The 26,901-nt window shown below is 46.6% G+C and overlaps 1 protein-coding gene across 2 annotated transcripts in view; it reads right to left on the bottom strand.

Annotated features, from left to right (window-relative positions):
* The window catches only part of ST3GAL1 (ST3 beta-galactoside alpha-2,3-sialyltransferase 1), a 213,024-nt gene that overhangs the window by 12,927 nt on the left and 173,196 nt on the right, over nucleotides 1–26,901 (bottom strand). For both annotated transcript variants that reach the window (XM_040354996.1, XM_040354997.1), the window contains 2 exons: nucleotides 18,022–18,215; nucleotides 15,296–15,475 (listed from right to left, as the gene is read on the bottom strand). In XM_040354996.1, coding sequence (XP_040210930.1) covers nucleotides 15,296–15,475; nucleotides 18,022–18,215 — 374 coding nt within the window. The remainder of the gene's footprint in view (nucleotides 1–15,295; nucleotides 15,476–18,021; nucleotides 18,216–26,901) is intronic.

The following is a 26,901-nucleotide window of genomic DNA, read 5'->3' on the forward strand; positions in this document are numbered from 1 at the left end:
GGGAATAGCATTAAAACTTTTATAGTCTTCAAGTACAGTAGGTAACCAAATAAATATTGCACTGGAGATAAAATCGATGTAGCTACATAAACTGTAAAACTGGTGCGAGTAATACCAAAAACATGTAGCTAAGTATGATATTGGTATAAAAATGTGTACAACGATACCACTGCTGAATCCAGATTAGGAGAGGTTAACATCAGTCCGTCGGCATGTGGATGTCCCATGAAGGGAACTATCACAACTCCCAGTGGATGGCTGTAGAATCCCAGGTTGATAGAGGGAAGTGATAGAGGGAAGTGTAACAGCCCTTGCGTGTGGCAGATAGTAAGGTCCCGCCGGCATGCAGATATGAAGGCACAGCAAAGGAGCCCTTCAGATGGACACGGCAAGCCCCGCCTGTGTCCGTGACGTCACCGGTTCTCCGACGGAACTCCCTGAAGGCCCAGGAGCCGGCGGAGAGGTGAGTACCAATCAAAAGAATTTTAATCGATCAAAAAAATTAAAGATTAATTAAAAGTTAATTTGCACAGCCCTAAAATATATATAATTTTTTTTTTTTTTTCCAAAATTGTCGACCTTTTTTATTGCGCAAAAAAAAAAAAACCAGGGCCTGGATTCAGAGAGCAATTGCGCCTGCGTAACCGTAGTTACGCAGTGCAATTGCTTACTTGCTCCGGCGTAACGAGTGCTCCTGATTCAGGAACATCGTAACGCCGACTGCAGCCTAAAATCTGTGTGGCATAAGGCTCCTATGCCACGCAGATTTTAGGCTGCATTCTTGCGATGACCGCTAGGGGGCGCTCCCATTGTGATCTGTGTATAGTATGCAAATTGCATACTAACACCGATTCACAATGTTGCGCGAGCCCTGCGTACGCAAGTTACGGAGTTTCCGTACGGCGTCTTTAGCGTAAGGCTGCCCCTTCTAATAGTAGGGGCAGCCAATGCTAAAGTATACCCGCCGTTCCCGCGTAGCGAAATTTGAATTTCACGTCGTTTGCGTAAGTGATACGTGAATGGCGCTGGACGCCATTCACGTTCACTTTGAAGCAAATTACGTCCTTGCGACGTAATTTGCCGCAATGCACGTCGGGAAAGTTTCCAGACGGCGCATGCGCTTTACGATTGGCGCGGGAACGCACCTAATTTAAATAATTCCCGCCCCCTGCGGGATCATTTAAATTGCGCGCGCTTACGCCGGGCAATTTTGCCGGCGCACCCTCGCAATTTACAGGGATACTGCTCTGTGAATCGAGGGCAGCGGCGCAAATTTGCGGGGGGGAGCAGGGCAAAATCGTTGCCCTGTGCCTCCGTAATTTCAGCGCTAATCCTACTGAATCTGTGCCCAGGTTATCAAATATCACCAAAAGAAAGCTCTATTTGTGGGAAAAAAAGGACATCAATTTTAATTGGGTACAACATCGCACGACCGAGCAATTGTCATTTAAAGTGACGCAGTGCCTTATCGCAAAAAATGACCTGGTCATTAAAGAGGGGGGGGGGGGGTGTAAATCTTCCGGAGCAGAAGTGGTTAAGGTAAGAAAGCACGTGGAGGGGAGGTCATGCAAACTCCATGCAGACATGGCTTTGCCGCCAAGCCCAGACCTGTCCTCTATGATGTGGTATAGTGGAGAAGCTGTGCTGTATTTCAGTAGACAATGGCCCCCTGTTCAGGAGTCACCAGGGGGGGGGGTCCTCAGTAATAAAGATGGAGCTTTGTTCTCCCTGCAAAGCTCTTATTAAGCTCTGAGGAAGTAATGAGGATCCTGCGGAGCGGCCATGCATCCCTGGCCTGTAATTCAGTCATGCGGATTCTCTTTGACGCTCCCAGAGGAACAGCCCGGGGCCCACAGCCAATCACACGGGGATTCCTACCGACTTTTATTTCATGTCATCAATCCCAATCCTTCTCTGAAGACATGGAATATCCACATAGTAATGGCGGAGGCGATTCGTGGCGTGTCCGGCGACTACTTACAGGAGTATTCAAGGGTTGATCTAGCCAAAATATATATATATATTTTTTTTAGCTAAATCCTCTTATGTCGCGTACACACCACCGTTTTTCATGTCATGGAAAAAAACAACGTTTTTCTCGACGTGATTCCTCTCAAGCCGGCCTTGCATACACACGATCGTGATAAAAAATGCTCGGGCAAATCGCGGTGACGTACAACACGTACGACGGCACTATAAAGGGGAAGTTCCATGCGGATGGCGCCACCCTTTGGGCTGATTATGCCAATTTCCCATCTCATAACTTGCTTCTGAGCATGCACGTTTTTATAGTCGAGAAAATCTCACTTCTCCTGCTGCAATTAAAGCTGAGGTTTAACCGCTTGCTTATTGGGCACTTTCACCCCCTTCCTGCCCAGGCCAATTTTCAGCTTTCAGCGCTGTTGCAGTTTGAATGACAATTGTGCAGTCATGCTACACTGTTTTCATATGACATTTTTAGGACTTTTTTTTTAGATGTATAGGGCCAGATTCAGGTAGAAGTGTGGCGGCGTAACGTATCGTAGATACGTTACACCGCCGCAAGTTTTCATCGCAAGTGCCTGGTTCACAGAGCACTTGCAATGAAAACCTATGCCGGCGGCCTCCGGCGTAAGCCCGCGTAATTCAAAGGGGCGTATGCCATTTAAATTAGGCGCGCTCCCGCGCTGGACCTACTGCGCATGCTCCCTTTTGAATTACCCGCCGTGCTTTGCGCAAAGTGACGTCATTTTTTCGAACGGCGACGCGCATAGCGTAATTCTGTATTCCCGAACGGCTTACGCAAATGACGTGAATTTTTAAACTTCAACGCGGGAACGACGGCCATACTTTATACAGCACATACGATTGCTGTGTAAAGTTAAGGCACCCAAAATGACGACTAACTTTGCGACGGGAAACTAGACTAGCAGCAACGTAGCGAACGCGAAAAACCGCAGTGGATCGACGTAACTCCTAATTTGCATACCCGACGCTGGTTTACGACGCAAACTCCCCCCAGCGGCGGCCGCGGTACTGCATCCTAAGATCCGACAGTGTAAAACAATTACACCTGTCGGATCTTAGGGATATCTATGCGTAACTGATTCTATGAATCAGTCGCAATAGATAGAAACAGAGATACGACGGCGTATCAGGAGAAACGCCGTCGTATCTCTTTTGTGAATCTGGCCCATAGTGCTTTCTTTTGGTGGTATTTAATCTATGTTTTGTTTTTTTTTCCCGCTAAAAAAAAAAAAAAAAAAAAAGACTGTAAATTTAGAAAAATAAAAAAGGTTTCCGTTATAAAATGTTGTAAATAAGTAATTCTTCTCCTTCACTGATGGGCATGGATAGGCTGCACTGCCAGGCACTGGTAGGCTGCACTTATGGGCACCAAGGAGGAGGCGCTAATATGCAGCACTGATAGGCAGCACTGATGGGCACCAATTGGCGGCACTGATGAGTAGGCACTAATATGCAGCACTGATGGGCACTGTTACGCAGCACTGATGGGCAGTGATAGGTGGCAGTTATGGGCACTGATGAGGAGGCACTAATATGCAGCACTGATGGGCACTGTTACGCAGCACTGATGGGCAGTGACAGGTGGCAGTTATGGGCACTGATGAGGAGGCACTAATATTCAGCATTGATGGGCATGGATAGGCGACACTGATATGGAGCACTAATGGGCAGCACTGATATGCAGCATTGGTAGCACTGATGTGCAGAAGTTATGGGCACTGATGAGGTGGCACTGATGAGGAGGCATCAATATTCAGCACTGATGGGCACGGATAGGAATCACTAATATGCAGCACTGTCCCTTTATTGATCTATTTTTATCACTTTTATTCCTATGATGAGAAATGTATCCCTTGTGATAGAAATAAGGCATCTGGGGCCTCTTTATGGAGACATCTGGGGTCTATAAGACCCCAAATCTCTTCTCTACGCTGGAAAAAGAATGAGGTAAAAGAAAAAAAACATTGATTTCTGCTTTCCAGGAAAAAAAATGGCAGTGTTTACATCTGCCAGAGAAGCAAGTCATGGCGTTGCTTCCGGCCTCCCAGGATCAAAGAGACGGCCGGGGACCATCTGGTCTTTGGTCAGCTCTGTGTTAAGCCGGGTTGGATTGGATCTCAGGGTTCCCCGATCACACGGGAGAGCAGAGAGAGGCGGCAATGGGTGGCGGGGGGGGGCATCCTTTCTCTCTGCCTGTAAAAGCAAAGAAATCCAGCGGCTAATCAGCCGCTAGGATGGCTTTTACATTGTAGTAAATCGCTGTAGCTGCAGGCATCATCTAGATATCACCACTCAAAGTCCACAACGTCATGCAGGCGGGAAGTGGTTAAAGTGAAAAGCGTGAAAAGACCGCGAGCGGGAACACACATTCCTGCTACATAAAGTGTGAATGGTGCCATAAGAATTTCCTGAGAATGTTACACTCCATTCCGATTCATGAAGCCTCCTCTGGTTAGACTTTTCTCACACAAACTAGGTCACTTTATATATATATATAAAAAAATCTTAATTAGGTGACAGGCGAAACAACCGGAAAAAAAATCCCCAAATTCAGCTTTTTTTGCGGTTTGTGAAATATACATTTCCGCAGAGAGATGAAGAGGAGGACGCGGAGCGGGGGGGGGAAGCGCGGCGTACATAAAAAAAAACAGGATTTATTTTTCCGCCTCAGGCACAAGGACACCTTGTGAGCCGGTAATGGGAAAAACAGGCAATGTATACGTTATATACATAGCGCGCCCTCCTGCCGCAACTCTGCATAGGTCGTTAGGAAGACACCATAAAAAAGGCGAACGGGAAACTGCGCCAAATAGGAAGAGGCCAAGGATCGGCAGATGGGGGTTTGTTTTAGGAGCCAGCAATGCAGATTTTATAATATACACTCCACATTAGGGGGTCTATAAGGGGGGTCTTTAAGGCATTTCCATCAAATATAGAAGTATCTGTATAAAGCAGGGGTTGACAAATTTGCTTGGAATCTAGGAGCCAGCTAAAAAAGTTAGGAGCCAGAAAACGCACCCCGTCCCGACAAGCTTGTGCGCAGAAGCGAACACATACGTGAGCAGCGCCCGCATATGTAAACGGTGTTCAAACCACACATGTGAGGTATCGCCGCGATTGGTAGAGCGAGAGCAATAATTCTAGCCCTAGACCTCCTCTGTAACTCAAAACATGCAACCTGTAGATTTTTTTAAACGGCGCCTATGGAGATTTTAAAGGATAAAAGTTTGTCGGCATTCAACGAGCGGACGCAATTTTGAAGCGTGACATGTTGGGTATGAATTTACTCGGCGTAACATTATCTTTCATAATATTAAAAAAAATGGGGATAAATGTACTCTTGTCTTATTTTTTAATTAAAAAAAAGTGTAATTTTTTCCCAAAAAAGTGCGCTTGTAAGACCGCTGCGCAAATACGGCGTGACAGAAAGTATTGCAACGATCGCCATTTTATTCTCTAGGGTGTTAGGATAAAAAATATATATAATGTTTGGGGGTTCTAATTAGAGGGAAGAAGATGGCAGTGAAAATAGTGAAAAATGACATTAGAATTGCTGTTTAACTTGTAATACCAACGGCCACCACCAGATGGCGCCAGCTCGCACATCTGGTGGTAATAACTTGTAATACCAACGGCTCACCACTAGATGGCGCCAGCTCAGCTTTTTTTGCCCACCTTCCAAGCCAAGTCGCCGGGACACCATTTCTAGTCGCCATGGCGACCTGGCGCCCGGGATTTGTCGAGCCCTGGTATAAAGTATACATTAAGTATAAATATAAAGTTTGATTCCTCCTGTATTGAATTGTATTGTAACTGTACAGTTACAGAAGGAAAAAAACACAACAAGGGGGCACCCAGTTCTCCATTTGCCTGGAGCTACGCTTTAACGTCTCTCCCTGTCCTTCAAAGTAGCTAATCAAGAATGCTTCAGACCTCTAATCATCAAAGCCCATGCTCCCTGCTGATTGGATAGCTCTAGCTCTGGATCAGCGAGGGTCTTGGACCTCTGTAGAGACACTACTGCTTCCACACAGAAAGCATGGCTGGCTGGAGACAGGCTTTTCTACGCTTTCTAAAAAAACTACAACAAAAACAAAAACAAAGGTCTCATGCACACAGGGCTTTAGAATAAACGAGCTGCAAAGCCACTACCAAAACTGGAAAACAGCGGCTGTAAAAAAAAAAGTGCTTTTAGTAGCTTTTTGCATTGGGGTTAATGCGTGTTTAGACGCTTTTAGCAGCGTTTCTCTGCCTCTATTCAAAATCAATTCCCTATGAGAGCCCATTGATTTGATTAGAAGTCACATCCAAGTCGGATCATGATGACTTGTGCGCTGAGGATATTAAAGAGGAACCCCTCGCCAAAATGAAAAAAAAAAATTGAGTGGATCATAAGGGAACCCCCATGCCACCGCCCTGGGCATGATGGAACAATGAGGTCACAAGGGGGTGGGGTCTCTGGATTACGTTGCTGGATGACCACGACCCAAGGCTATAAAAGTAATGGAACACACTGGACCTAACTAAACAGTGGGAGCCAACGTCGAGAAGATAGGAGGAAGAAGAACGGGAGGCAGCAGAAGGCCAAAGGGAGAAGACAGAGGAGGGAGAAGAACTGGAGAGGGGAACCGGAGAGGGGAGAAGAACCGCAGGGGGAGAAGACATCGTCAGAGAGGGGGGAAGAACTGGAGAGGGGAGAAGACCATACCAGAGATGGGAGAAGAACCGGAGAGGGGTGAAGACATCGCTGGAGAGGGCAGAAGAGCACCGGAGAGGGGAGAAGAACTGGAAAGGGGAGAAGAGCGCCGGACAGGGGAGAAAGACTGGAGAGGGGAGAAGACATCACCGGAGATGGGAAGAAGAACTGGAGAGGGGAGAAAAACCAGAGAGGGGAGAATACATTGCAGGAGAGGGGAGAAGAGCGCCGGAGAGTGAAGAAGAGGGCCGGAGAGGGAAGAGGAGCGCCGGAGAGGGAAGAAGAGCGCCGGAGAGGGAAGAAGAGCCCTGGAGAGGGAAGAAGAGTGCCGGCGAGCACCGGAGAGGGGAGAAGAGCACTGGAGAGTGGAGAAGACATCGCCAGAGAGGGGAGAAGAAATCGCCAGAGAGGGGAGAAGAAATCGCCAGAGAGGGGAGAAGAAATCGCCAGAGAGGGGAGAAGAAATCGCCAGAGAGGGGAGAAGAAATCGCCAGAGAGGGGAGAAGAAATCGCCAGAGAGGGGAGAAGAAATCGCCAGAGAGGGGAGAAGAAATCGCCAGAGAGGGGAGAAGACATTGCCAGAGAGGGGAGAAGACATTGCCAGAGAGGGGAGAAGACATCACCAGAGAGAGAGAAGACGTCACCAGAGAGAGAGAAGACATCAATCCTGGCCGTGTGTATGCTCCATCGCAGTTTTCTCGAAAGGAAAACTGCAGGAAAAAAAGAACATGTTCTCTTTTTTACCGTCGGGATTCTTGGCTGACTTTTTCCCCCTGGGAAAACCGGTCGTGTGTATGCTTTTCCGAGGGGGGGGAAAAACGTGTATGCTCAGAATCAAGTATGAGACAGGAGCGCTCAGTCTGGTAAAACTAGCTGTAACAGACTGAAAAGCACGAATCGTCTCTAGCCAAACTTTTACTAACACGAAGATCAGCAAAAGCAGCCCAAAGGGTGGAGCCGTTTGAATGGAACTTCCCCTTTATAGTCCCGTCATACATGGTGTAAGTCACCGCGTTTTGGACGGGCGGTATTTGGCCTGAACGTGTGTACGCAAGGCAGGCTTCAGAGGAATCCTGTCGGGAAAAACTTTGTTTTTTTTCATGCCGAGAAAAACTGACGTGTGTACGAGGCATTAGGTTGTAAGCGCCTTAAAGTGGATGTAAAGCCACTCTCATCCTTTCTAAACTCCTGCCATAGTGCTGATCTATAAGGATATAGATGCCTCCTGCCTGTATCCTTACCTGTCACATGTCCCCCCTCTGTCTGTTATAAGAACTGAAAAACTGCAGATTCTGTGGGTGGGTCTGTTGTCTGGAGCTCTGTGGGTGGAGTTGTGATGTCAGTAGACTCCCCGCCCACCTCTACACTCTCCTTGTCAACCTGCATTTTTTCCTATGTATTTCTTACACTAAATTCTGCTATGATCACCAACATCCAGTCAAAATCCAGAAAAGTAACCACATGACTTCAGAAAAATAACCTGTCACTCACAGCAAGGGGGAGGAACGGACTAAGGTTTTTCTCTGTAAGTCCGTTTTATTTCACTGAACAATAAAAGAGGATTGCTCAGAGTTGGATTAACTCTGTGTGTCAAGACTGGGCACAGATGATAGAAAATCTTATACTCTACATTGTGACAGCAAAAAAAAATAAAAAATTTGGGTTTACATCCACTTTAAGGGAACGGACTGATGTGAATGTACAATGTTATATGTAAAGCTTCTGTGTAAATTGATGGCGCTACATAAGTACCTGAAATAATAAAAAAAAATAATAATAATAATAATAATACTACATTTATAAATAAATAAAATACCGTATTCATCGGCGTATACCGTGCACTTTTTTGCCCTGAAATTCTGGGCAAAATCGTGGGTGCGCGATATACGCCGATACCCGCGCCGAGTTTGAACTACTGGGCCGGCATATACCGAGCGCAGTACACTCATCTATAGTCGGGCAGGCTCGGGTTCTCTCGCAGTCACGTCCAGGACATACAGGACGCACAGGACCTGACCGCGAGAGGAGCCAAGCCTGCCCGACAATACACGAGTGTACTGCGCTCGGTATATGCCGGCGCAGTAGTTCAAACTCAGCGCGGGAAGCGGGGATCAAGCGGGGAGGACACCGCAGAAGGACGCCGGACCCGACTTGGAGGACACCACCGAAGCCGCAGACGGACGCCGGACCCGACGAGGCCGCCGATGGACGCCGCGCAACACACCAAAACTGTAAGTACTAAATTCTTTTTTTAACAGGAATGCGGGTCCACTTTAGGGGTGCGCGCTATACGCCGGAGCGCGCTATACCCCGATAAATACGGCAAATAATAATAATAAATTAAATAAAAGGAACATAGGGCCAGATTCAGAAAACACTTACGCTGGCGTATCTACAGATACGCAGCGTAAATGTAGAGATGCGCCATCGTATGTATGCGCCTTATTCACAATACTAGATACGCATGAAATATGGCTTCTTCCGACCGACGCAAGTCTTAGTACACCGTCGTATCTTGGGTGCATATTTACGCTGGCCGCAAGGGGCGCTTCCGTCGATTTACGCGTCGAATATGCAAATGACCTAGATACGCCGATTCACGAACGTACCTGCGCCCGTCGTATTAAGCTACGCCGTTTACGTAAGGCGTACGTACGGCGTAAGTTTACCCCTCATAAAGGCAGGGGTAAGTCATGTTAAGGTATGGACGTCGGAACAGCCGTCGATTTTTACGTCGTTTACCCAAGTCGTACGTGACCTATTCTGGGCGTAGGTTACGTTCACGTTGTTGCCATTGAGCCGTCGTATCTTAGGGCGTAAATTTGACGGGATTCTGCGCATGCGCCGTTCGTACAGCGCTTCATTTACATGGGGTCACGATTCATTATAATACAACACGCCCACTACCAGCCTACTTTGAATTACGCCGGCCCATTTACGTTATGCCGCCGTAACTTAGGGAGCAAGTGCTTTGTGAATACTGGCCTTGCCTCTCAATGTTACGACGGCGTAGCACATATGAGATGCGCTACGCCCGCACAGAGATACGCCGATCTCTGTGAATCTGGCCCTAAGTAACTAAATAAATAACAAATAATAAAGAAATAACAACAAAAAAGTAACAATAATAATAAATAAAAATAAGGAAATAACAGGACTGATGGATTTTGGAATGTAGTTCAGCTCCGCACGGCGCACACGTCCTGACAGCCCGCCTGACTTACGAGTGTTTGCTGTGCTCTGTAGGTTGTGTGTTTATAATGAAGTCATGGATGAGAAGAGTTTGATTTTCTTGCAGGGACTTGCAGCCAGCATTGTGCGGCTTGGGGGGGGCTGGCGTAGCTCTGCGGTTTCTGGTAAGCCACAAGACACCACATGTACACACATCCGACGGGCAACGGAGCTAAACTGGCACCAGGCATTGCTCCCACGCCCGAGGCCAGAGTAAATCCAAGCTGCAGCTCTGGGGATCAGAAACAATTGGCATTTATAACTAAATTGTTTTATTTATTTTTTATCCTGTTGTTGCTGCTGATCTCCTGCAGCCTCTCTGCTCTCCTCCCAAGAGCAAGCCCACTGCATGCCTCAGGGCTAGGGGGCTCCTGAGAGAAGTGCTGGGGGGCAGGGCACTGTGATGTTTTCTAGAAGCTATGTAGAGCACCCTGTTGGCGCCTGGCACCAGCCATGATCTGCCTGCACTGCATAGAGACCCAGTAATGACGTCATCAAGTAAGGTGTGGCATGAAGACGGAAAGCTTTTAGCAGGTTGTCGAGGAAGCAAAAGAGGAACCAAGAAAGGTAAAAAATAAAACAGATCAAACGTCAGCTTCCTGTTAATGTTTTAGTTATTGATGTGTGGCCAACCTCACTGGGTTCACAGAGGGTTTAGGAAGTTTTAGTTCTTCCACCGCCGACTTGTAAACCTCATTTGAGCTGTTTTCCTGAACACAGTATTTTGCACAATGACTTGCCATGCACTGGGCTGCCAACAGAATAAACTGAGGATGTAGACTTTTAGCAGAAGACTAGCATAGTCCTGAACTCAGGTGTGTTCGGAACCCACATTTGCAGAGGCCGACAGGAAGGCGGCACTGCGCTAATTGCAGGCAGCGAGACATTTTCCCAAACTGCGGCTGCAAAGATCTGGAAATGTCGCTGCTCTGCACGTGCGGGTTCCCAAACATGTCTAAGCCCATCCTGTAAAGGTACAATTGTTTTTCCTAAATAGCTTCCTTTACCTTAGTGCAGTCCTCCTTCACTTACCTCATCCTTCCATTTTGCTTTTAAATGTCCTTATTTCTTCTGAGAAATCCTCACTTCCTGTTCTTCTCTCTGTAACTCCACACAGTAATGTGAGGCTTTCTCCCTGGTGTGGAGTGTCGTGCTCACCCCTTCCCTTGGACTGCAGGAGAGTCAGGACGCTCTCTACGTTGCATATAGAGAAAGGAGCTGTGTGTTAGAGGGCGTCCTGACTCTCCCGTAGTCCAGGGGAGGGGGCGAGCACGACACTCCACACCAGGGAGAAAGCCTCACATTACTGTGTGGAGTTACAGACAGAAGAACAGGAAGTGAGGATTTCTCAGAAGAAATAAGGACATTTAAAAGCAAAATGGAAGGATGAGGTAAATGAAGGAGGACTCCACTAAGGTAAAGGAAGCTATTTAGGAAATTAAATTGTACCTTTACAACCCCTTTAAGACTTTTATTTTGATGCACCTGGAATGTGTTTAGTGGATATAAACCAGTGGTGTTCAAACTGCAAATGCGGCCCTTTGCTTGTATTTTTTTTTTCACTGACACCAACGAAGGGCCAGTTCCACCAAATTACACCAATGATGAGGCTGAACATTACCAATGATGGGGGGACCATTCCTCCCAATGACACCAATGATGGGGGACCATTCCTCCCAATGACACCAATGATGGGGGGCCATTCCTCCCAATGACACCAATGATGGGGGGGCCATTCCTCCCAATGACACCAATGATGGGGGGCCATTCCTTCCAATGACACCAATGATGGGGGGCCATTCCTCCCAATGACACCAATGATGGGGGGGCCATTCCTCCCAATGACACCAATGATGGGGGGCCATTCCTTCCAATGACACCAATGATGGGGGGCCATTCCTTCCAATGACACCTATGATGGGGAACCATTCCTCCCAACGACACCAATGATGGGGGGCCATTCCTTCCATGGACACCACTGATGGGGGACCATTTTTCCCAATGACACCACTGATGGGGGACCATTTTTCCCAATGACACCAATGATGGGGGACCATTCCTTCCAATGACACAAATGATGGGGGACCATTCCTTCCAATGACACCAATGATGGGGGACCATTCCTCCCAATGACACCAATGATGGGGGACCATTCCTTCCAATGACACCAATGATGGGGGACCATTCCTTCCAATGACACCAATGATGGGGGACCATTCCTTCCAATGACACCAATGATGGGGGACCATTCCTCCCAATGATGGGGGACCATTCCTTCCAATGACACCAATGACGGGGGACCATTCCTTCCATGGACACCACTGATGGGGGACCATTTTTCCCAATGACACCAATGATGGGGGGCCATTCCTTCCAATGACACCAATGATGGGGGACCATTCCTCCCAATGATGGGGGACCATTCCTTCCAATGACACCAATGATGGGGGGCCATTCCTCCCAATGACACCAATGATGGGGGGGCCATTCCTCCCAATGACACCAATGATGGGGGGCCATTCCTCCCAATGACACCAATGATGGGGGACCATTCTTCCCAATGACACCTATGATGGGGGACCATTCTTCCCAATGACACCTATGATGGGGGACCATTCCTCCAAAACGACACCAATGATGGGGGACCATTACTTCCAATGACACCACTGATGGGGGACCATTCTTCCCAATGGCACAAATGATGGGGGACCATTCCTCCCAATGACACAAATGATGGGGGACCATTCCTCCCAATGACACCAATGATGGGAGACTATTTCTCCCAATGACACCAACGATGGGGCACTAGTGCTCTCACTGACACCAAAAATGGGGCATTATGTACTCCAACTGATGCTGGGACAAATTTTACTCATGATGGCCACAGTCTTGCCCCTCTAAAGTCTGAAGGACAGTAAAATGGCCCTTTGTTTAGAAAGTTTGGAGTCCCCTGGTATAAAAAGAAAATTCAATTAGGTTTTAATGTGGCCATTCCTCTATGAAATCTGGAGGTTTATAGGAGTATTGCTCTTCACATAAAAGATCATAAAATGAATCAGCTTTTCGGTATTGTGAACAAATGATGAACACGGCCCGACCCCCCACTCCACCCTCCCTATTCACATTCCGTTCAAAAGGGCGCGCGTCTTTTCATGCTCGTCCAGCTAGACACAAGCTTCTGCCATGCCCCAGTTTCCCAGACTGACACCCGGTCTGTTCTGTACTCCCCGAGCGTTCGCTGAGCCGGCGCCGTACACGAGTGATTCCAAAGCAACACGTTATTGATGCAGATATGCTGCTAATGAGATTAGTGCCTCGCAGATTAGGAGCGCAGCTTCCAGGAAAACACAAGGAGGGCCTCTCCGGACGAAACGCCATTACAAGAACGGGGCTAAGGGTCCGGGTCGGATTAACAGAAACCAGATTGCATTTTCCTTATCCACTTTAATACCAGCCTGTATACAATATAACCCTTCCTTACCAGTAAGGATGAGCTCCGGCGTGTTCGCATTGAACACGTGCGGAGCCCGCCAGGAAGTCGGCACCCGCGCTGCGCTAATCACAGCCAGGCAGACATTTCCCGATGCTCGGCTGCAGAGATCGGGAAATGTCTGCCTGGCTGTGATTAGCGCAGCGCGGGTGCCGACTTCCTGGTGGGCTCCGCACCTGTTCAATGCGAACACGCCGGAGCTCATCCCTTCTTACCAGGCCATTGTTCAGTTTTCAAGGCTGTGATAGTTTGGCTGATAATTACTCTGTCATGCAACACTGTACCCAACTGAGCTTTTGATAAAAAAAAATGTTTTAAGACAGATTGCATTTAACCACTTCAGCCCTGAAGGATTTGGCTGCCCAATGACCGGTCCATTTTTTACGATTCGGCACTGCATCGCTTTAACTGATAATTGCGCGGTCGTGCGACGTGGCTCCCAAACAAAATTTACGTCCTTTTTTTCCCCCACAAATAGAGCTTTCGTTTGGTGGTATTTGATCACTAACACACAGCTCCTTTCTCTATCTGCAATGTAGAGAGCGTCCTGACTCTCCTGTAGTCCAAGGGAGGGGGCGAGCACGACACTCCACACCAGGGAGAAAGCCTCGCATTACTGTGTGGAGTTACAGACAGAAGAACAGGAAGTGAGGATTTCTCAGAAGAAGAAGAGAGCTGGGACCGGGAGCTGTGTGTGTAAACACACAGCTCCCGGTCCTGTCAGGGAGAGAAATGCTGATCTTCTGTTCATACAATGTATGAACAGAAGATCGGTCATTTCCCCATGTCAGTCCCATCCCCCCCTACAGTTAGAACACACTCAGGGAACATACTTAACCCCTTCCCCGCCCCCTAGTGTTAACCCCTTCCCTGCCAGTGGCATTTTTATAGTAATCCAATGCATTTTTATAGCACTGATCGCTATAAAAATGCCAATGGTCCCAAAAATGTGTCAAAAGTGTCCGAAGTGTCCGTCATAATGTCGCAGTACCGAAAAAAAAAAAAAACGCTGATCGCCGCCATTACTAGTAAAAAAAAATATTTTAAAAAATGGCATAAAAATACCCCCTATTTTGTAAACGCTATAACTTTTGCGCAAACCAATCAATAAACGCTTATTGTGATTTTTCCCCGAAAAATACGTAGAGGAATACGTATCGGCCTAAACTGAGGAAATTTTTTTTTATATATATTTTTGGGGGATATTTATTATAGTAAAAAGTAAAAAATATAAATTTTTTCAAAATTGTCGCTCTATTTTTGTTTATAGCGCAAAAACTAAAAACCGCAGAGGTAATCAAATACCCCCAAAAGAAAGCTCTATTTGTGGGGAAAAAAAGGACGCCAATTTTGTTTGGGAGCCACGTCGCACGACCGCTCAATTGTTAAAGCGACGCAGTGCCGAATCGCAAAAAGTGCTCTGGTCTTTGACCAGCAATATGGTCCGGGGGTTAAGTGGTTAAAGGAACCAATTTAGAAAATAAAAAACGAACCTTTACAACCCCTTCACACACAGGTTGTACACGGGGTGTCGACTTATCTCCAAGTCAACATACAGCTCCGCCCCACCTTCCACCCACCCCCCTGTCATTCATCAGTCAAGCACCAGAAGCTCTACTGCTTGCAGATAACAGGAAGTCGCAGATAACAGGAAGTCATAGCTAACAGGAAGTCATAGCTAACAGGAAGTCATAGCTAACAGGAAGTCATAGCTAACAGGAAGTCATAGCTAACAGGAAGTCATAGCTAACAGGAAGTCATAGCTAACAGGAAGTCATAGCTAACAGGAAGTCATAGCTAACAGGAAGTCATAGATAACAGGAAGTCATAGATAACAGGAAGTCATAGATAAAAGCAAAGTTGTGACTTACAAGTTGATGGTTCCAGTAGTGAGCGCACTGACCACCCACTGCAGGTCCAGGGTCTTGAAGGGGATCAGGATCATGCTGACATTTTCAGATAGGTCTCGGACGCTCTCCGGGTACACAAAATGATGCGTGGTTTTATTCCCCACGTCCTTCTCGAACTTTGCAGTGGGGGCGTGATTCATCCTGGGGGACACCAATAGTAAAGTTACAGGCATTGTACAAATAACTTCATATCCCATCATCTGCAGACACAACTTGCTTTGTATAGAGAGGGAAGAAGATAGAACCTTCATTTTAACTGCTCTCTGTCACCTTGTTGGGGCAATTCATGTTCTGCTGACAACATCTGCAGAAGGGGCACCGCAATAAAAACAATGGGCTAGATTCAGGTAGGGCGGCGCATTGTTACGGCGGCGTAGCGTATCGTATTTACGCTACGCCGCCGTAAATCAGAGAGGCAAGTGCTGTATTCACAAAGCACTTGCCTCCTAAGTTACGGCAGCGTAGCGTAAATGGGGCCGGCGTAAGCGCGCCGAATTCAAATGAGTATGAGGGAGGCGTGTTTTATGTAAATGGGTGGTGACCCGACGTGATTGACATTTTTTACGAATGGCGCATGCGCCGTCCGTGTACATATCCTAGTGTGCATTGCTCCAAAGTACGTCGCAAGGACGTATTGGTTTAGACGTGAAAGTAAATTACGTCCAGCCCTATTCGCGAACGACTTACGCAAACGACGTAAAAAATTCAAAATTCGACGCGGGAACGACGTCCATACTTAACATTGCGTGCGCCTCATAGAAGCAGGAGCAACGTTACGCTGGGAAAGCCTTACGCAAACGACGTAAAAAAATTCCGCCGGGCGCGCGTACGTTTGTGAATCGGCGTATCTAGGTCATTCGCATATTCTACACTGAAAACGACGGAAGCGCCACCTAGCGGCCAGCGTAAGTATGCACCCTAAGATACGACGGTGTAAGAGACTTACGCCAGTCGGATCTTAGCCTAATTCCGGCGTATCTTGCTTTCTGAATACAGAAAGAAGATACGCCGGCGCAGCTTTGAATTTACGCGGCGTATCTATAGATACGTCGGCGTAATTCAATGTTGAATCTAGCCCAATCTCTCTGTTTAGGAGACGGTTAGAAGCCCCTGTAAGCTTTGCATGGTCTTTACATAGTTACATAGTGGCGGTGCGTCCATAGAGGGCGCAGGAGCACCGCCTCCTCTCTCCTGCACTGCCACTGAAAAACAATACATAGAATAATGCATTGCATGAATCTATGTATTGTTGCCGCAGCCCACTATTCAGATGGTCGTCCCCCTGGTGAGTGCCGGCTATCTGAATAACGGCAGCTGGTTAGCTGTGGAAGAGTCTATCAGAGCCAGCGGCTCCAATGGCATGGCACAGTGGCTGCGTTTGGCATGGCACAGTGGCGACAATTGATGGGCACAGTGGTGACAATGGCATGGCACAGTGGCGACAATTGATGGGCACAGTGGCTGCGTTTGGCATGGCACAGTGGCGACAATGGCATGGCACAGTGGCGACAATGGCATGGCACAGTGGCGACAATGGCATGGCACAGTGGCGACAATGGCATGGCACAGTGGCGACAATGGCATGCCACAGTGGCGACAATTGATGGTATGGCACAGTGACGACAATTGATGGGCACAGTGGCAACAATTGATGGCACAGTGGCTGCGTTTGATGGCATGGCACAGTGGTGACAAATGATGGGCACAGTGGCTGCGTTCGATGCCATGGCACAGTGGCGACAATTTTATGGCACAGTGGCTGCGTTTGATGGGCACAGTGAGGCTTCAATTGATGTTTTTTTTTCCGTTACTTTGCGACCCCCCAAAAAAAATTGAGCACCAGCCGCCACCGATAGTAGGTGAGGGTGAAAAAAGACCCAAGTCCAACCTATGTGTGTGATTATAGGTCAGTATTACCTTGTATGTTGTGGTCGTTCAGGTGCTTATCTAATATTTTTTTAAACTATCGATGCCCCCCCCACTGAGACCACCACCTGTGGAAGGGAATTCCACATCCTTGCCACTCTTACAGTAAAGAACCCTCTACATAGTTTAACCACTTGCCGACCGCTGCACGAACATTTGCGTAGACAGAATGGCACGGACAGGCAAATGGGCGTATATACACGTCCCCTTAAAATTGCCGCCGTGTGGTCACATGTGCGCGCTTGCAACCCTGCTGCTAGCTCCGTGACTGTGCCCGAGGGACCCACGGACTCTATGAAAACCAGCCTGAGGGAACGTATTAAAAAAAAAAAAAACACTATTTACTCTTTCCACAGTCCAGCACTGACCCCTGAGTCTTATCCCACCTTGCTTCCCCCCATATTTTCTGCTATATCTGCCGGAAGCAATTGCATGAAAAAAAAATCTGACATCAACTTCGGTACAACCAGCCTGCCCATACATGGATCGAATCTCGGCCGGTCCCTGCGGAAACGGCCAAGATCCGATCCATATACGGCCGGCTTTATATACCACATGCAGTAAACGCTGCTGTGAAGAGGAGCATGGTCCACAAATACAAGAAACAAAGAACAGCCAATAACAACGAAAGATTAGACCGCCAGCCCACTCCTATGCAGGAGAAATGTAATAGAAGAAGTGTAAACGCATCCTGAAGGGATTGGGACAAATCCATGCGGGTGGCAGGTATCTGAAAAACCCTTTAAGGTCAGCTATCTCACCTGAATACAAAGTTGTGGGAGTCGATTTCCGGTCCATAGTGCGATTCCTTCAAATTCCCCGAATTCCCCACCACGGCGCAAGTTCGGCAACGGGACTGACCCCGCTCTAACAGGCTGGTCTCCCCCGGAATGACTTTAAACAACTCTTCAACAGCTTTGTTGATCTCCATGGGCCTCGTCTCACTTTGTAGTTTCTGTTGGTGTAAATAAAAAATAGGATGTATGAAAGCCACTTCAATCCATTCATATACCAACGCGTTTCATGATCAACATTTCTCACTTGAAGTGCATCATCAGACAAAACTTGATCGTTTACACTTGCTGCTATCATGGCTGCCCCTCTGAAAAGTGATCCAGCTCCTGTCAAATGTGATCTATTTAAGAAGAGGCTCAATGGCGATATACAGTAGTGCCTCCTGGATGCCGGTTTGACCCTTGAAAGCCCACAGCACTACAGTATTACACGTGGGCTCCCTGCAGAGGTCCGACACAATCCCTGCCGAGTCCAACCTGAGCTCTGGAATCAGCAAAGCTCCAGCTGATTGGAGAGCTTGGTGGGGAAACAGAAGGTGACGAAGGTCAACGAAAAAGGGAAGGTGAGGACTAGGAAGGGAAGGTGATGACTAGCAAGGCAAGATGAGGACTAGCAAGGGAAGGTGAGGACTAGCAAGGGAAGGTGAGGACTAGCAAGGGAAGGTGAGGACTAGCAAGGGAAGGTGAGGACTAGCAAGGGAAGGTGAGGACTAGCAAGGGAAGGTGAGGACTAGCAAGGGAAGGTGAGGACTAGCAAAGGGAAGGTGAGGACTAGCAAGGGAAGGTGAGGACTAGCAAGGGAAGGTGAGGACTAGCAAGGGAAGGTGAGGACTAGCAAGGGAAGGTGAGGACTAGCAAGGGAAGGTGAGGACTAGCAAGGGAAGGTGAGGACTAGCAAGGGAAGGTGAGGACTAGCAAGGGAAGGTGAGGACTAGCAAGGGAAGGTGAGGACTAGCAAGGGAAGGTGAGGACTAGCAAAGGGAAGGTGAGGACTAGCAAGGGAAGGTGAGGACTAGCAAGGGAAGGTGAGGACTAGCAAGGGAAGGTGAGGACTAGCAAGGGAAGGTGAGGACTAGCAAGGGAAGGTGAGGACTAGCAAGGGAAGGTGAGGACTAGCAAGGGAAGGTGAGGACTAGCAAGGGAAGGTGAGGACTAGCAAGGGAAGGTGAGGACTAGCAAGGGAAGGTGATGACTAGCAAGGGAAGGTGAGGACTAGCAAGGGAAGGTGAGGACTAGCAAGGGAAGGTGAGGACTAGCAAGGGAAGGTGATGACTAGCAAGGGAAGGTGATGACTAGCAAGGGAAGATGATGACTAGTAAAGGAAGGTGATGACTAGCAAGGGAAGATGATGACTAGCAAGGGAAGGTGATGACATGTAAGGGAAGATGATGACTAGTAAAGGAAGGTGATGACTAGCAAGGGAAGGTGAGGACTAGCAAGGGGAGGTGAGGACTAGCAAGGGAAGGTGATGACTAGCAAGGGAAGGTGATGACTAGCAAGGGAAGATGATGACTAGTAAATGAGGACTAGTAAGGGAAGATGATGAATAGTAAAGGAAGGTGATGACTAGTAAATGAGGACTAGTAAGGGAAGATGATGAATACTAAAGGAAGGTGATGACTAGTAAATGAGGACTAGTAAGGGAAGATGATGAATAGTAAAGGAAGGTGATGACTAGTAAAGGAAGGTGATGACTAGTAAGGGAAGGTGAGGACTAGCAAGGGGAGGTGAGGACTAGCAAGGGAAGGTGATGACTAGCAAGGGAAGGTGATGACTAGCAAGGGAAGATGATGACTAGTAAATGAGGACTAGTAAGGGAAGATGATGAATACTAAAGGAAGGTGATGACTAGTAAATGAGGACTAGTAAGGGAAGATGATGAATAGTAAAGGAAGGTGATGACTAGTAAAGGAAGGTGATGACTAGTAAGGGAAGGTGATGACTAGTAAGGGAAGGTGATGACTAGTAAGGGAAGGTGATGACTAGTAAGGGAAGGTGATGACTAGTAAGGGAAGGTGATGACTAGTAAAGGAAGGTGATGACTAGTAAGGGAAGAGAACATAAAGGAAAGAATTATTGAAGATGAAGTAGTGTAAGGTAAAGTGTTCAAAAGGTAAAGGAAGGTGATGAAGGGTAAGGAAAAAAAATGGAGGTTGAGGTTCGGTAAGGGAAAGGTAAATAAAAAGAAAAGATAAAAAGGTGATAAATATTAGGGAACCGGAAGCAGGGAAGGTAATAAAGAATAGGGGACCTAAATAAGGAAGGTGATGAAAGGTAGGGGCCAAGAGTAATGCCGCGTACACACCATCACTTTATGTGATGAAAAAAAATGACGTTTTTAAAAACGTCACTTTAATTGACTGTGTGTGGGGGAAAACGTCGTTTTATGTCTTGTAAAAAACGACCAAAAAAAATTGAAGCATGCTTCAATTTTATGTGTCGTTTTTCAAAAGTGCACTTTTTACTTCACAGAAATTGACCGTGTGTAGCAAAAAACGTCGTTTTGTAAGACGTTTTTTCATCCACGCATGCCCAGAAGCTACTTCAATGGTAAAACGTGGTGGAACGTAACCTCACTTTGCAAGAACATTGTGAGAAAAACGATGGTGTGTAGGCAACTTCGTCTTTGAAAATTGAAGTTTCAAAAACGTCATTTTTTACTTCACAGAAAGTGTCGTTTTTTTTCATCACATAAAGTGATGGTGTGTACGGGGCATAAGGGTGAGGATTACAGAAAGTGTAGAGTAAAAGGGAAGGCAATGAAGGGTATGGAAAATGAAAGGTGAAGTTCAGTAAGGGAAAAACAAAAAGTGATTAAGGGAAAGAATAAAAAAAGGAAAATATGAAAAAAAAGGTAGGGGCCAAGTACTAGGGAGGTAATACAGGGTAATGGAAGATGTAGGTCAAGGGAGAATGACAACAGGGAAACATTACGGAAAGTGATGTAGAGTAAGGGAAGGCAAAGGACGATAATGAAAATAAAAAAAGGGAAGCTGAGGTTCAGTAAAGGAAAGTAAAAGATTAGGGGAAAGGAAAAATGAAAATGGGAGATGATTAAGGTTGGATTCACATCTAAGCCGGGTGCGGCTCGCAGCAGGGGTCCAGTGCGTCCTCCGTTTCAGGGCCAAATTTTTGCCTGAATTCAGCCCTGAAACTGAGCCAAAGATGCACAGCAGGCCGCTCTGGAGCCACCATGAAGATATGTGAAGCGGCTCCATAGAGAGCCGGTCACAATCTCCTATCATGCAGAATGAATGCGGGGGAAACCAGTGTAAACCCAGCCTAAGGGTAGGGGACCAGAAAAACAAAGGGAAGGAGATGAAGGGTAGGGAATCAGAAAATAAATGGCGATAAAGCGTTAGGGAACCAGAAAAGGGAAGGGAATGAAAAATAGGGAACCAGAATTGGTAAGGTGAAGAAAAGCAGAGGACTAGAATAAAGAAGGTGATACAGGGTAATGGAAGATGATGAAGATCAAGGGAAAGAGAATATAAAGGGTAAGGATTAGAGAAAGTGATGTAGAGTAAGGGAAGACAATGAAGAATAAAAAAAATTGTTAAATACGAGACGAAGGTCCTCCCTCTCCTAAACAAGGGAAGAATGAGGGAGGACCCCTCTCGAGATACCTTTATACATGCCTAAAACTTTTGGACTTGGCTGTTCTAGCCGTATTTCATAAATCTTTGGTCGACGGTTGGCGGAGACTGGAAAGTACACCCCCCTCTAAAAACTTCCTTCACCCGCCAAGCGCCCACATTCCCCACCCCTCCCCACCCACTTTTACTCGCTTTCTCTTCTTTCGCTCTTATGGTTTACAGCTTCACCAACCTTATGCACCCACTAAAGCCCTATCTCATGAAACATCGAAAATTGACCAGATCGGGTCATGTGCTACATGGACGAAATACCACACCTAATGACAATAATTAATATATTAGCTCTTAAACCTCCGATCATATACAAGATACACACCCCAAACCATTCTAGCAATAGACAGACGGCTTGTTTTTATAGCTAGCACGGAACATTAACAGATCCAACACAACCAGACCCTAAGGGCCAAATCCACAAATATCGGGCGCAACTTAAATCCTCCGATTTAAGTTACACCGCCGCAAAATTTCTCCCTAAGTGCCTGATCCACAAAGCACTTACCTTGAAATTTGCGGTGGTGTAACTTAAATGTGTCTGGCGCAAGGCGTGCCGAATCTAATGGGGCGAGTCCCATTTAAATTAGGCGCGCTCCTGCGCCGGACGTACTGCGCATGCTCCGTCGGGTAACTTACCCGACGTGCATTGCGCTAACTGACGTCGCTCCGACGTCATTTGCTTAGACGTTAACGTAAATGCCGTCCAGCGCCATTCACGAACGTCTTACGCAAACGACGTAGAATTTAAATTTCGACGTGGGAACGACGGCCATACTTAACATGGCTTAAGAGAACTAGGGCTCAGCCCTAGTTTTACGCGGCGTAACTCGACGTAAACGACGTAGATTTAGAGCGACGGGCCCGTCGGAACGTTCGTGGATCGCCGTAAGCGTTCATTTGCATATTCTAGGCCGGCCGCAATGGCCTCGCCACCTAACGGCCGGCCTAGAATTGCATCCTTAAGATCCGACAGTGTAATTCAATTACACATGTCGGATCTTCTGCCTATCTATGGTAAACTGATTCTGTGGATCAGTTCCATAGATAGAAACAGGGATACGACGGCGTATTAGTAGATACGCCGGCGTATCCCTTTTGTGGATTACCCCCTAAGTCTCAATTGTTGCTTGTTTTGTCGACTTTTTGACTTGACTTTTGCCATAGTTAGATACTCGTGTTCGTTCTGACCATAAATGTTTTAACATTGATTGTAACTATCAACGTGCTTTCCCAAATCTCTGTTCAACAATGTTGTAAACCTCCACTTTTTTCTACAAATAAAATATTGTGAAAAAAAAAAAAAAATGAAGTGGTGGCGAAAGGTTGGTGACCAGAATAGGAAATGTGACAAAGGACAGAGGACCAGAAAAGAGAGGGTAATGATGGACAAGGGGCCAGAAAGATTAATATGATGAAGGGTAGGGGACCAGAAAAGAGAAAACGAGGGAGAGAAGAGTAGATTCAGGGTTGAAATAAACAGGGTGGGGAAGACAGAAAGAAAATAATAACTAAATGAAGAGGAAAAGTATACCGAAGCCTTGCCAAAACATAAAAGCAATATCTGATTTCTTGGCCCCCTACTCCCAAATAACGGATTATTTATCATTACAAAAATGTTGTTTCATGCCATAATTTTTATCTTTGGTTCGATCCTGTGATTGTTTCCAGGCATTTCCTGTTAGAGGCAGGGTGGGGGATTGTGCCGGCTATGTCCACACTCCACAGGAATGCGATATCCAGTAGATGCAAGATCTGGAACTATATTCCCATGCACACTTAGCATTGTAATCTCGGCAGGCAAATGCCACGTGTCAAACGGTGGCAGGAACCGCAGGGATTAAAGATATTTAAGCTGATAAAAATTATTTTTTTCAATTCTCACTTCTAAGGCCGCGTACACACGGTCGGACAAAACCGATGAGAATGGACCGAGGTTCAGTTTCATCGGTCCAAACCGACCGTGTGTATAGCCCATCAGTCTGTTGTCCTTCGGTCCAAATTTTTTAAAACATGCTTTAAAATTGAACTGATGGCCCGCTGCCCGATCGGTCCAAACCGATGGTTAGTACAGAAAGCATCTGTTCAAAAGCCGCGCATGCTCAGAATCAAGTGGACGCATGCTTGGAAGCATTGAACTTCGTTTTATTCAGCACGTCGTGTGTTTGACGTCACCGCGTTCTGACCCGATCGGTTTTTGGAACGATGGTGTGTACGCACATCAGACCATCAGGCCACTTCAGCTGTGAACCGATGGAAATGGCCCGTCGGACCATTCTCATCGGTTTGGAACGACCGTGTGTACGCGGCCTAAGAGTGTTTGTGAAGGAAGCATCTACGGACTTCAGGTGAGATAGGACCCGGCTATCATACCTGGGTCTTCCTGATTATAGTCAGCTGTCAAGAGATCACGATGAAGAAGATGCTGATGTAGGAACACAAACTTCTTACACATTTGGAGGTCATTCTCCCCATTCCCAGGCCTAGTTGTAGTCGTCTTCATCTACAAAATAGTCAAAGCTTCGGGGTATGGGGGAACATATTGACCACCTCATGTGATGCTGCTGTCGTCACATGATTGAGAGGGTGACCTCATTGCTCCCTGGAAGCTTGGGCTCCAGCTGACAGTGGGTATTTTGTGGTGACTGCAAGAAAGGAAAAATTGGTTTGGTGGGCTTTAAGGCCTGTGTCGATGGGCTTTTGTTTGTTTCAGACAGGCTTCGCATTTCCATACATAGTCGACTGGGAATGCAAAACCTGTTTGAATCAGTTTAGGAGTTAGGATGAGCTTGAGTTTGGTTACAACCCATGCTCAATTGTACCCGGAAGGAAGCGGTCGGTGCTGACCCAAAAAAAGTGTGGCCGGGCCATTCCCTGCCTCGCATCTGCACGTATAACAAGGGGTGGGGATGTTTGTGACACCATTGACCTAATATGGGGATATTAGGTAAATGCCATTGTGATTGCCATGTGGCCATATCAGATCAATGATGTAACAAGCATCCTAGCCCCTAGATCTGCAGCTGCGAGGTGGGAATGCCCCAGCCGCAGCTCACTGGGCTTGGCAATAACAGCTTCCTTCTGGGTTTCGACTGAGCCCAAGCTCATCTTTGGTCTGGAGGTCCACTGCTGGTCACCTGTCAATCAGTGTTAGTTTTGTCGACTAAAACATTTTAGTCGACTAACTTAATACCATTTTAGTCTACTAAAATACGACTAAAACAACTGAGATGACTAAAATACAACTAAAACTAAAATGGCATTTTAGTCAAAAGACTAAAATGGGACTAAAACTAAAATGCAATTTTAGTCAAAAGACTAAGAATAAAACTAAATTGAAATTTGATGCCAAAATTAACACTGGTCTGTAGTGCGTGTTCATACCTCAATACCATAAATAACATATTAGATTTTTCACTCCAGCAGTATATAAGGAGTTTGGAAATTGTAGAGAAATGCTTAAATAATGCATTACAATTTAACTACACCCATTTAGATGAATACAATTCATTTTAGTCTAATACAAACCGCAGAGGTGATCAAATACCACCAAAAGAAAGCTCTATTTGTGGGAAAAAAGGACGGCAATTTTGTTTGGGAGCCACGTCGCAATTGTCTGTTAAAGCGACGCAGTGCCGAATCGCAAACCCTGGCTGGGTCCTTTAGCTGCATTTTGGTCCGGGTCTTAAGTGGTTAAAGGAAAGAAAAATGAAAAGAGAGGATGATGGGTTAGGGACCAGTAAAAGGAAGGTGATGAAGGGTCAACAACTAGTTAGGGAAGGGGTGAGCAAGAATGGGGAACAAGAAAAAGGGAATGGGAAGAAGAATAGGGGGACCAGAATATGGAAGATAATGAAGAGTAGGGGAAGATGATGAAGGTCTAGGAAAAGGGAAGATGATAAAGGGGAAGGTTAATGGAAGGTGATACAGAGTAGGGGAAGACAACAAAGGGTAAACAAAAAGGAAAAGGGAAGGTGAGGTTCAATAAGGGTAAAGGAAAAGTGATTAAAAGAAAGAAAAATGAAAAGAGAGGATGATGATGGGTTAGGGACCAGTAAAAGGGAAGGAGATGAAGGGTAGGCAACAAGACAAAGAATGTGTGATAAAGCATGAGGAACCAGATGGGGAAGGGGGATGATTATGGAATGTGAGGGAGAATAAAGCTGGATACACACTATAGAATTTTCTGAAGATTTTTTTCCTTCAGATTTACCAAAACCATATAATATGAGGTCAAACCTTAGGAGTTTCACTTTGTATGCAATCAGGCAGGCGCTTGCACTTCATGGTTTTGGTAAATCTAAAGGAATTCAGCCAACAAAAAATGTATAGGCCCGAATTCACATACATCGGCACATATTTATGCCGCCGTAGCGTATCTCTTTTACGCTACGCCGGCGCAGCGCACAGATGCAAGCACAGTATTCACAAAGCACTCGCCCCCCAGTCGCTCTCAAATCTACGCTGGGTTTCCTCAGCGTAAGCCAGCGTAGGTGGAAGTGGGTGTGAGCAATGCTAATGAGGCGTGACCCCATGTAAATGAAGGACTGAGCGTCATAAAAGTTACAAATAACGTACGGCGCATGCGCCGTCCCGTAGATGCATCCCAGTGCGCATGCTCAGAATCACGTCGAAACAACTGCCTAAGACACGTCGAATCACTGCCTACGACGTGAACGTAACCTACGCCTAGTCATATTCACGTACAACGTAAACGACAAAAGATACGACGGCTTGTGTTCCCTGGTCCATACCTTTGCCTGAGTTGCGCCTCCTATATGGGGAATAACTTTACGCCGGACGTACGACTTACGCAAACCGCGTATATTATGCCAGGGTTTGACAAATTTGCTTGGAATCTAGGAGCCAGCTAAAAAAGTTAGGAGCCAGAAAACGCGCTCCGTCCCGACGAGCTTGCGCGCAGAAGCGAACACATACGTGAGCAGCGCTCGCATATGTAAATGGTGTTCAAACCACACATGTGAGTTATCACCGCGATTGGTAGAGCGAGAGCAATAATTCTAGCCCTAGACCTCCTCTGTAACTCAAAACATGCAACCTGTAGATTTTTTTAAACGTCGCCTATGAAGATTTTAAAGGGTAAAAGTTTGTCGGCATTACACGAGCGGACGCAATTTTGAAGCGTGACATGTTGGGTATCAATTTACTCGGCGTAACATTATCTTTCATAATATTAAAA

The sequence above is a fragment of the Rana temporaria genome, chromosome 5, assembly GCF_905171775.1.
Source record: "Rana temporaria chromosome 5, aRanTem1.1, whole genome shotgun sequence".
Lineage (NCBI taxonomy): Eukaryota > Metazoa > Chordata > Amphibia > Anura > Ranidae > Rana > Rana temporaria.